General features: G+C 36.2%; 2 protein-coding genes across 2 annotated transcripts; both read left to right on the top strand.

The window, feature by feature from the left end:
* Positions 1-276: 276 nt before the first annotated feature.
* Positions 277-1,889, top strand: LOC121734417. The gene has a single exon (XM_042125027.1). It carries the CDS (start codon positions 336-338, stop codon positions 1,887-1,889), a length of 1,554 nt encoding a protein of 517 aa, XP_041980961.1. The 5' UTR covers positions 277-335.
* Positions 1,890-4,767: 2,878 nt separating this feature from the next.
* Positions 4,768-5,666, top strand: LOC121734418. Its single transcript, XM_042125028.1, has 2 exons — positions 4,768-4,775; positions 4,963-5,666. The coding sequence occupies exons 1-2, from the start codon at positions 4,768-4,770 to the stop codon at positions 5,618-5,620; spliced, it is 666 nt and encodes a 221-aa protein (XP_041980962.1). The 3' UTR covers positions 5,621-5,666.
* Positions 5,667-12,952: the final 7,286 nt, after the last annotated feature.

Raw genomic sequence — 12,952 nt, forward strand, 5'->3', positions numbered from 1 at the left:
GTACTTCCTTCCAGAATCCAGTGTTTATTTTTTAGTATCAGTAATTGTAATTGCATAAAAGTGAAAGGTATCGCCGAACGTTTCAGGGTCACGGGCCGGGCGTTGTCGGTACCTATTTCTTCGCTTCCCGCCGCGTGCGCGCCATCCCGTTGCCACGTGCGGCGTCTGCGCTTCTCTGCATGCCGCGGTCAACGCATGCTACGCATGCATGCGACAGTCTACGTTTGCCAATAACTGCCCGCCGCTGCAACCTGCTTCACCATTGGGTTTGATGCACATATTTTACTTTGTTTAATTTATTTTTTGGCACTACTATAAATCTTAAATTTTAGAAAATGACTAGTACATCTGAAAACCTTAAAAATGAAACAGCAAAATCTAAAACCGATAGTGAACTGTCCCAATTATTAAAACAGCGAGGTTCTATTAGAAGTCGCTTAACTACTTTTAGTAATTTTTTGCTTCCATTACAGACAGGTAAGCTTTCGGATATTACATTACCACAAATTCAGCAATTACGTTTGCGGTTAACTAAAATAGAAAATTTATTTTCTGAATTTGAAAATTGTCAATCCCGTATTGAAGTAATTTGTACTGATCTTGATGTGCAATTAACTGAAAGAGAAGCTACCGAAACTAAATTTTATGAAAATATATCAAACGCAGAGTCTTTAATTAGCTCGCATCCCTCTAATAAGGAGAATAGACGTGAAAGTGTTAGTTCTAATTCGCGAAATGAATTTAACATAAAATTACCTGTAATTAAATTACCCACTTTTGACGGGAACTATTTTTCGTGGCTAGAGTATCGTGATACTTTTATGTCCGTGATTCACAATAACGAATCGCTCCCCGATATTAATAAATTTCATTATTTGCGGTCTTCCTTGGAAAAGGGTGCAGCTCTTGTTATTAAATCAATTGAGTTTACTTCTCAAAATTATGAAGTTGCATGGGATTTATTATGCCAAAGGTATGATAATAAAAAAATCCTCATTAATAATCACTTGAAAGCTTTGTTCAAAATTGATCCTATTACAAAAGAATCGCATAAGTCTTTGCGTTACATTATTGATACTGTCACTAAAAATCTCAGAGCTTTAGAAACTCTTGGACAACCTATTGATAATTGGGACGCCCTCATTATATACATGGTTTCCACAAAACTAGATCCTGTTTCTAGCAGTAAGTGGGAAGAATATCGAAATAATTTATCCGACTTGCCACTGTTAAGTGAATTTATAGAATTTCTTCGCAATAGAGCCGACATTCTTGAAACCATAGTAGCTAATAGAAATGAAAAATATGAAAATAAAAATGCATACCAAAGTAATAAACATGAACAAAAAAGTTTTTTCACTTCTAAACTTAAACATTTTAATTCAACTTCTTGCCCTCTTTGTAAACAAGCTCATAGGATAGTAGATTGTAGTATTTTCCAATCCTATTCTCCTGAACGCAAAAACATTGAGGTCACGAAATTAAAACTTTGTTCAAATTGTTTACGCCGAGGCCACAAGGCCCAGGATTGTCGCTTAGGCTCTTGTCGATTATGTAACGAAAAACATAACACTATGTTACATAAGAATCTTGATGAAATTTCTGACAATGCAACAAATAATAACGATATTTCTCCCCAATCTTCACCGGTTTCCATGTCAGTATATTCTACTGGACAGGTTCTTCTTGGTACTGCTTTAGTAGAAGTCACCAACCCTGTAAATAAAAATACTTACCTTGCCCGTGCTTTACTCGACGCTGGCAGCCAGTCTTCCTTTATGACTAAAAACCTAAAACAAAAAATAGGACTTATTAATCGTAATCCTGATTCCTTAATAATATCAGGCATTAATAATGTTCCTGTACCTATTTCGGACAGTTGTACGTAAACATTAGTTCCATAACTAGTCCTTTTCATAAAAACCTAAAATGCTTAATTTTACCTAAGATAACTGGGCAATTACCTAATTCGCCAGTTAATATAACTCAGTTAAACTTACCTCATAAACTCCAGTTAGCTGATCCTAATTTTTACCGCCCTGCAGATATTGATATGCTGTTAGGGGCTGATGTGTTCTTTGAAATTTTACTTCCTGAAAAAATTTCTTTAGGCCCTAATATGCCTACTCTTCAAAGTACTCAGTTTGGCTGGGTATTAGCCGGCCCTATTGGCCTTAAACCTAATAAGAAGGCAGTCCACTGTAACTTCACAAAACAAATTCATGAAGACATGACACGATTTTGGAACCTTGAAGAAGTTCCACTCACAAAATGTCCACTCTCAGCCGACGAGGAATTTTGTGAGGAACATTTCGTTAAACATTTTCAACGTCAGCCTGATGGGCGATTTTCCGTGTTAATGCCTATTAAGGAACCTGAAACGTCACTTGGTGATTCTTATAAAATGGCAGCAAAACGATTCTTTAATTTAGAAAAACGGTTAAATAAAAATCCTGAACTTAAAGAACAATACACTCAATTCATTAAAGAGTATGAATCTTTACGTCATTTATCGAAGGTTAAAAAACCAGATTTTGGTTATTACCTACCACACCACGCTGTAATTCGTGATAGCAGCGAAACTACAAAGGTACGCGTAGTTTTTGATGCGTCGGCAAAAACTACATCAAACAAGTCACTGAATGATATACAAGGAATAGGTCCGGTAGTACAGGATGATCTCTTTAGCATTTTGATTCGTTTTCGCGAACATAAGTACGTCTTAACAGGCGATATAACAAAAATGTATAGACAAATTAATTTGCAGCCATCCCAACGCCACCTTCAGCTTATACTGTGGCGCGATGAGGAAACAAAACCCCTAAGTACTTTTCAATTAAATACGGTTACGTATGGAACCGCTTCAGCTCCTTTTTTAAGCACTCGCTGTCTTCTTCAGCTAGCCATAGAATGTTCTGACCCTGTTGTGTCAGAAGTAATAAAAAATGATTTTTATGTCGACGACTTATTGACAGGGGCATCGTCTGAAAGCGAATTAGCACATATTAAGAAAGGAGTAACTAATACTTTAGCTTCAGCGTGTTTTCCTCTTCACAAGTTCCGCACAAATTGTCCTAATATACACATTGAAAAAACAGAAACTCAGTCTTTGGACTTAAATAAAGAGTCGAGTGTTTTAGGTATTCGTTGGGTGCCTGATACAGATTTATTAATGTTTTCTATAAATATTGATAACACGTCTGATAGGATTACAAAAAGAACAATTCTATCTAATACTTGTAAGATATTTGATACTCTGGGCCTACTTAGTGCATGTACTGTAACACTAAAAATATTGTTACAAAAATTATGGCAACTTAACTTAAGTTGGGATGAACCCGTACCAAATAACATAAAGAATATTTGGCATAATTTAAGTAAAAATATACATACCTTACTTTCAGTATCGGTTCCTAGACACGTACTGATTTCCTCTTCAACAAATTGTGAACTTCACTGCTTTGTTGACGCTTCACAGGATGCGTACGCTGCATGTGTGTACGTGCGCACCACTGACCGAGTTTCTAACAAAATCGTAGTTAGACTTCTCTGCTCGAAGACCCGGGTTGCTCCTATGAAAACCGTAACTATACCACGGCTTGAGCTATGCGCGGCGTTACTAGGTGCTCGACTTGTAGCAAGGGTTAGTACAGCTCTCCGTTGTAATATTCAGAAGAAAACTTTCTGGTCAGACTCGACCATAACCCTTGGCTGGATAAAAACCCAACCAAGGCTTCTTAAGGCGTTTGTCTGTAATCGAATTCATGAGATTCACGAACTCACAAGTAGGAGTGAGTGGAGGTATGTACCAACCGAATTAAATCCATCCGACATGGCGTCTAGAGGCACCGAAGCGCGCAACCTTATTTCCTGTTTAAAATGGTGGGAAGGCCCGGAGTACCTAAAATCTAACGAGTCCCAGTGGCCTCAAACGCCTAAAACAACAACTAAAGACTTATCTGAACTAAAAGTTCTACAAATAATAAACGAACCTGAAAACAATAAAAACATACAATTAATTAACTTCGAAAACTATTCAAATTCATTAAAATTAAAAAGAATATTTGCATATGTACACAGATTCATAAATAATTGTAAGAATAAAAATAATAAAATTACAGGCTCTTTAACAGAAACCGAACTTAAACAATCCTTGATAACACTTATTAAAATAGCCCAATCAGATACATTCTTAAATGAAATCAACTTAATTAAAAAGGATAAAAAACTTACCTCTTCCACTTTGTTACAGTTGTCTCCATTCATCGACGACAGCGGTGTATTAAGAGTGGGTGGCCGGCTCAGCAATACAGACTTCAATTTCGAAAAGAAACATCCTGTGTTGCTAGATGGAAAACATTATTTCACGAAACTGTTGATGCGAGCCGAGCACCTACGCTTACTGCACGCTGGCCCTCAACTGCTCCTGGCCAGTCTTAGAGATCAGTTTTGGCCTCTGGGAGGAAGAACGTTAGCACGTAAAGTAGTACGACAATGTGTCATATGTACCCGATTTCGAGGCAAAACTATGGAGCCGTTGATGGGCCATCTACCGGCCAGTAGAGTAACTAGAAATTATCCTTTCCAAATCTGTGGGACCGATTTTGCGGGCCCCATTTTAATTTCGAGCAAAACTGGCCGTGGTAATAGAATATCTAAAAGCTATATCTGTCTATTCGTTTGTTTCTGTACTAAAGCATTACACTTAGAAATTGTAAGTGATCTCACAACAAATGCTTTCATTTCTTGCCTTCGTAGATTTATATCATGCAGAGGTAAACCAAGCCAAATTCATTGTGATAATGCTACTAATTATGTAGGTGCCAATAATGAATTAAACAGAGTATTAAAGGCAGGCATTAATTCAATTTATAATTTCACTGCAGAGGAGGGCATTCGCTTCATTTTTAATCCCCCCTATTCGCCAAATTTTGGCGGCTTATGGGAGGCCTCTGTTAAAAGCACAAAATTTCACTTAAAGAGAATTGTCGGAAATGTTAGTTTAACGTTTGAGGAATTGAGTACGCTTTGTACACAGATCGAAGCCGTCCTCAATTCCCGACCCCTCACTCCTTTATCATGTAACCCCAACGACTTTTCTCCCTTGACCCCAGGGCACTTCCTGATCGGGCGGCCGCTAACGTCACTTCCATCGCCTCCGACTACACCTGAAAGAAAAATCAGAACGAGATACCAGTTAATAGAAAACCTAAGAGAGGATTTCTGGAAAAGGTGGTATCACGAGTACCTATCCGAGCTGCAAAGGAAAACGAAGTGGCGATCTCCATATAGAGGACTCCAAGAAGGATCAATGGTCGTATTCAAGGAAGATAATTTACCTCCCATGAAGTGGAGACTGGGCAGGGTCCACCGGCTATATCCTGGCAAGGATGGAGTCTGCCGCGTTGCCGACTTCACCACCTACAAGGGCGTCGAACGTCGCGCACTAAACAAAGTGTGCCCCCTTCCTGACGATGCAGATGCTTTGGAAGAAGCACCAGCTTCTTCCAAGGGGGCCCAGGATGTTCGAGACCACGGCGAGAGGGGTGCGGCAGGTGGGGCGCGGGGCGCAGCCGGCGGAGCGGGCGATCCGCGCAGCGATCGTCTAAACCAGTCCTAGCGGAGCGAGAGGGGAGGCCGGTCGCGGCTAGCGGCCGGCCTACGCCAGGAGTCAAGATTTGTAAAAGTCTTAAATGGGCCAATGAAATAATTAAAATGCTGGCTAAAATTTACTGTGGATATTTATTTAGAACTAGAAAATAATTAATATAAAAATGCAATAAAATAAAAACAAGTTAAGCCATTGGACTCAGAAATAATAATGAAAAAATATGACAATAAACCAATGTCTAAAATAATAGTTTTTTAAGAACACAATTCTTACTGGCCAGTGCGGCAACCTCTTTTACAATTCTTAACATGATGACAACTTACAATAATATTATTTACAATGTATTTATAACTCGAGCGAGTTAGTAATATTTTACCTAATAATATGGTTATAATCAATTCAATGAAAATATTATGTTGTCACAGTTACAATGAAATAACAATTATCGATACAATTAATATAATGTGTATCTTACCTATTCACAAAGAAAATAATAAAAATTAGGCCTTACCACATTAGCGGGTTAATAATAATAATACAATCAAAAATACCGCTGAGACCCCTGAATAACCCTGGTCAAATAGTCTTCAGTTCAACAATAATGATAATTCTTCAATAATTCTCCAATAATGTGGTGAAATCAATATTCTTCCAGCTCTCTAGTAATATTTTTCCAATCATAATCAGGTCCAATCAATATGCCGTTGAATATCGGCTCCTTTTGGATACAATCTTTATCCACAATAATCCGGTTCGAAGGACCATCATTTAAAAGTCTTAAATGGGCCAATGAAATAATTAAAATGCTGGCTAAAATTTACTGTGGATATTTATTTAGAACTAGAAAATAATTAATATAAAAATGCAATAAAATAAAAACAAGTTAAGCCATTGGACTCAGAAATAATAATGAAAAAATATGACAATAAACCAATGTCTAAAATAATAGTTTTTTAAGAACACAATTCTTACTGGCCAGTGCGGCAACCTCTTTTACAATTCTTAACATGCCCCCGGGCGTTGAAAGACACTTTCAACCAAAAATACATAACAGAAAATAATAATGAACTTGAATTACAAATATCCTACAACAACATAAACATAACTAAGAAGAATAATCCTAAATTAAATGTAAAAAGCTAAACACATTTAAGGCAGGGTCGTAATAGGATAATAATATTTATAATGGGAGGGGACAAATTTTCGTAAAAGATCTAGAACGGCAACCCGCACTACACCATCACGACCTGGATGGACAGCGACGACACGTCCCAGCTTCCATTTAGAGGTGGTACGTTAATCCTCTATCAATCGACGACCATTATCATACATCATATAATATGAGAACATCGACCTTCAGAACGCCATTTAATACGTATATTTGCACTCGGATACAAATTCTTTGCTCCTTCGTGTTCAAAAATGCTGCTTCAATTGTTCAATGAACTGGATTCTCGACACAGGTCGTATGTTCTGGTCTGATAATTTGTACTTGTCAGGTTATAATTAAGTGATCACAAGACCAATAACAAAATGTCCGGATGTCTATGGACTCAAATCCGCCGGATCGGACGACAAGGGTGTGAGGGGTCTCAAATTTTATATAATATATCGCGTCAATTTAAGCTAATGTGTTACTTAATTAACTCCTCAAACGCTAAATTACAATTGCCTAATACACGTATAAAATGATTTTCAGTTGATTTTACACCTGCTACCCAAATGCCGCCAAATTGTAGAAAGTACGCAGAATAAATTATTATTGATAAAATATCAGAATTATCTTTTAAGAATTTTGATAATTCCTTGTACGCACCAACAAACGAAGTACCATAAACGGAATTAATATCAATGTAGGCTTACCCCTCCGTGCGATGAATCTGTTAAGAGCGTTCACAAAAGTATTGCTGGTTAGATCACCCACCATTGGTCTAGCGTGCATTAATCCTTAATGCTCATAATCAAATAATAATAATAATAAAACTTTCTTCAATAGAGAAATAATAATAATCTAGTGAAAATAATGAGTGGACTGTATTAACATAGAATGCTTTAATGATAATGAAAATTTAAATCAAAGAATATAATCTAAAAATTTCAACATAACATTTTTAGTTGGTAATTTTCCCATTCAATAATAGTTAGAACTTTGAAAATATTCCTCTTGTCATTTAATAATAATTAAATGTAATGCATAACGAAATTCGTCATTATTAATAATAATAGTTAGAACAGGTAATAACCAATAGTTCATATAATATTTTTCTATCTTTCGGTAACCTACGCTCTAAAGAAAATAAATAATGCAAAACTCTACTAAATGACTCTCCCTAAAAGAATTAATTTTCAATAATAAGCGAACACCAACCGACCGTCACTAAGACGAATAATATTATCCTTGGAAATTCCTCACATTCCAATTCCTCCTGGGAGTAAAATGACGATTCCTGTTATATTTATCTCGTAATGGATTCATATTCGTTACATTACATTGTAAATAATTATTAGAGTGCAATGTAGAATAATTATAATCATATTGGCCTGAAACGACCCATCCAAGTTTAGTTTGAATAATAAAAGGTTTACCTTTACCTAAACTGATCTTTTGTGATCCAACAATACACCAAAACAGATCTGCGCCAATCAAAATGTCAATGTCCTTTGGCGAGACGAACTCTGGATCAGCCAAAGTAATTCCCTTAGGAATATTATTAAGGTCTGGTAAATGAATGTGATGACGAGGCATCTTACTAAAAATTAATGGTAAAATAAAACAATTTAAATTAGATCTGTAATCACCATTGACAGATGAAATATTTACATGACATGATTTACTGATTTGGGATTCTATATTATTAATACCCACAAGAGACCCTTCGACCATTTTAGTTTTCAATCCTAACGTCGAACAAAGTTTCTCTGTTATAAAGCTGCATGTACTGCCGCTATCTAAGACAGCACGGACAGTGTGAAGCTCATTATTTATATCACAAATATTCACTAAAGCGGTCGACAAAATAACGTCACTATGTTCGGTGTTAATATTACAATCTAAATTCATATTTGATGTCAATGTCACAACCGGGACATCCGTGTCTGGGACATCGCGGGCAATAGGTTTTGGAATCGTAATATTACCTGTCTCTTGTTGACCATTAAAATTGTCAATATGCAATCTGTAATTGTGCCTTTTATTACATATACTACACCCTGACCTTTTGCATTGTTTCGAAAAATGTCCTTTTTCCAAACAGTTGAAACAAACTTTGAAAGCTGGCATCGCTTTAAATCGCTCATTGCTATTTAATTTTAAAAACTTAGGACAATTAAATAATTTATGGCTCTCGCTACACATTGGACACGGCGGGCACGGAGTCGGTGATAGTGGTTTCGGTTGCTGCACGCCAATCATAGACCTAAGCTGAGAATTTGGTTTACTCGAATAATTCAATGAATTTTTATTACGTGAAAGTTCTAGAGTTTCAACCAAATCTGCACGGCTGCGTAAGAAACTTAAAAATGAATCAAAATTTATCTTATTCCCACTATCTATCCTACCTCTGAACTCCTCCCACTCTCTATACGTTTTCTGATCTAACTTACTCGTTACGATATGAATCAAAAGCGTGTCCCAATGTGTAACGGCTTCGCCTAACGATTCTAAAGCTCTTAAATTTTTGTTTAAAACATCAATTAAATTCTTAATGCTGCACGACGACTCTTTATTTAAAGTCGGAATATTAAACAATGCATTGACGTGGTTCTGAATCAATAATCGTTTATTATTGTATCTATCACATAATAAATCCCACGCCAATATATAATTATTACATGAAAATTCAATCGACTCAATGACCACAGCAGCGGAGCCCTCAAGTGAGGCACGTAAGTAATGGAACTTGTTGATATTATCTATTTCAGGGTTGCAGTGAATCAAACTAGAGAAGGTGTCTCGAAACTCCAACCAATTATCGTAGGACCCACTGAATTTGGGAAGCTGTATAGTGGGCAATCTAACCGCACCACCGTTCACTTTGTGAGCATTCTCTCTTACAGACTCATCCTTAACATGGCAAGCGAGGAGCCCTCGAGCACGAGCAACAACATCAAAATATAATGATTCAAAACATGTCCGCTCGGACAGTTGTTCCTTCATGCTCTCGGATAATAATTCCAGACTTACCTGGACTTCGTCGTATTGGTTGTACAACTCTTCAATTTTGTGCAAACGCAACTCTAGCTCTGCCCTACCCTTACTGTCTAGCGATACCTCCGCGTGCTGCTCCACATAATTGCGGAAAATAGTAAGTCGGCCCTTATACGCCGCGCGCTTCTTTACTAAAGCTTTCATCTCGTCGGCCATTTGGGAGTAGTTATAAAATCAACAAAATACTGAAAATATACAATTGGCAATTAATACTACAACCAATAACAATTAATTCTGTGACAACTTACAATAATATTATTTACAATGTATTTATAACTCGAGCGAGTTAGTAATATTTTACCTAATAATATGGTTATAATCAATTCAATGAAAATATTATGTTGTCACAGTTACAATGAAATAACAATTATCGATACAATTAATATAATGTGTATCTTACCTATTCACAAAGAAAATAATAAAAATTAGGCCTTACCACATTAGCGGGTTAATAATAATAATACAATCAAAAATACCGCTGAGACCCCTGAATAACCCTGGTCAAATAGTCTTCAGTTCAACAATAATGATAATTCTTCAATAATTCTCCAATAATGTGGTGAAATCAATATTCTTCCAGCTCTCTAGTAATATTTTTCCAATCATAATCAGGTCCAATCAATATGCCGTTGAATATCGGCTCCTTTTGGATACAATCTTTATCCACAATAATCCGGCTCGAAGGACCATTTAAAAGTCTTAAATGGGCCAATGAAATAATTAAAATGCTGGCTAAAATTTACTGTGGATATTTATTTAGAACTAGAAAATAATTAATATAAAAATGCAATAAAATAAAAACAAGTTAAGCCATTGGACTCAGAAATAATAATGAAAAAATATGACAATAAACCAATGTCTAAAATAATAGTTTTTTAAGAACACAATTCTTACTGGCCAGTGCGGCAACCTCTTTTACAATTCTTAACAAGATTCTACCCGGGAAGAGTAGGGACACAATTTGTAACTTGGCCATAATACACTGTCATATTGTGTTTTCCCGAAGTTTTTATTCTTGTCCCCTAATTCGCAGACAGATATCCTCTAGGCTCTATTCATAAAAAACAATATTTGTCTTATATTTTATCGTAATTATTAACTATAGTCTGAGCTGACGACATGAATCAACCGCAGACGACGTGTCACGACACGTCGTACGACTGGTTTGTATGTATTTCTATGAAATACCCTGCGCAGCTAGCGACACATTCATAGAAATGGCATGGCGCGACGATAAGTCGCGTCGTCTGCTTCAATTTCATGTAGCCGGCTTCCAACTTGTACCTTTAAGGAGTGAGCCCATTGAGACGGACCGTGCCGGTGCTCAGCGTGCCGGGGCTCATCCGCAAAAATCCACCTCCATATAATTTGTATGGAAGCGGATGCGCGTATCGCACACTGTGTCGGGGCGCAGCGGATTTCCGTCAATGCGACAAGGCCCGACAAGGCCCGACAAACTCGCTGCGCCCCGGCAACAGTGTGACCACACTTCACATAGATTTCCACTTTTTGGTAGATTTGAGGTCAAATGAATGACGATTTAGTAGTCCAAAATTTTTTGTAAATTTTAATAGAAGATCGATATTACAAATAATATAAAAATTAGAATGCATAATGAAGACAGTCCATATAAACATTTTAATTTTATTTTAGTTTCAACCACGTAGAATACATTGATTAATAAAGGTAGATTTTCGGTAGAAGCTCAAACACGGTCTAGTAGATTTTAGTAGAATATAGCAACGTTTTTGATATATCGAGTCACGAGTGATTTAAGAGTGGTCACACTGGAGCTATTCAATGTACTCAAAATCCGTCAATGCGATGCGGCCCGGCCCGGCAATAGTGTGCTATAGCGCATTTTGCGCTGCGCTGAGCCCCGATCCGCCCCGGCACGGAAAACGTCTAAACCGATTTAACTAATTTTAGCCTTGAAATATTCAGTGAAGTCCAGGGAAGGTTTGTACGGTGAGAAAATTTAGGGCCATCTCGTTATTTTTTTTCTTCATAAACGCATGATATAACTTCAGATGAAAGATTAAAAGCTGAAAATGCAATTAAGTTAATAGGTGCGAATACGAATCTGATGGCAATTTTTGACAGCATAATATTTTCAAAAAATATCCTTGATTATTGGATAAATTTTTATATTTGCATGTTTCACACAGAGAATAAGCCACTAAAGGAAAAAAAGGATCAAAATGTTTTATTCCAATTACCCCGGTATTGCTAGACTAAATTTACTTTATCACTTTTTGCCATCAGATCCTGGTAGACCTATAGTTAATTTTAAAATAGTTTGAAAACGCTTCGGCGATTTGCTCATACTGTGTTTGTATTAACGAAAGTAATTTTATCTGGAAAGCTCGCAGACTTTGAAAATTCTTTCATAAAATTTCACTTTATTCAACATTAATGCTGAATTTTTAAGTTTTAATTTTACAATTTTACTCGTGTACTTTTTATACTTCTATTGAATTAAATTACTATTGTAATGCTCCTTTCAATTTACATTCACCTACGATTAAAGCATTAAATTTTTTGTAACAAATAATTTTATGGTTAGGTAATATTATATTTTATTGAACATAAAATTACAAAATTAAAAAAAACGTATATAAACCATATTACTGTGAATAAAAATATCGCCTATATTGTTATCTGCAGAATTATTGCTTATTTAATATTTATTGACACTTCGTTGGTAAAGATGAACCTTGTTTAGCGGCTACAAGGTGATTACATAATAAGTATATTGTACGTATGTACATTGTACATAGAAAAACTCATATTACAAAATAACGACACTACCCAAATATTATAATGTTGATGCGTCAAAATATACCTCACGAAATATACTCCTGCAGCGGTTGTAATTTCTGGAGATCTATTTGAGACTTGGGTCAGTAAACCAAGTGGCAAAATATTGTTACCGACTGCACCAGGAGAGTTATGTTTGTCGTGTACGATATCCATACTAATATTACAAATGTAAAAAATGCACCTGTCTGTCAGTTATCTCTTCATGCTTAAACCGGCGAGTTATAGGTCTATTAAAAAAAAACATTATTTTTTAATAGACGTATTGACTTGACGGACGTTGTTCGTAGAGTTCACATCCTGAGGATGCTCCG

This window comes from Aricia agestis, chromosome 15, assembly GCF_905147365.1.
Source record: "Aricia agestis chromosome 15, ilAriAges1.1, whole genome shotgun sequence".
NCBI classification, from domain to species: Eukaryota; Metazoa; Arthropoda; class Insecta; order Lepidoptera; family Lycaenidae; genus Aricia; species Aricia agestis.

Excerpts from the sequence above, each read along its gene's own strand:
- LOC121734417 (XM_042125027.1), top strand. The coding sequence starts at position 336 with ATGACTAGTACATCTGAAAACCTTAAAAATGAAACAGCAAAATCTAAA.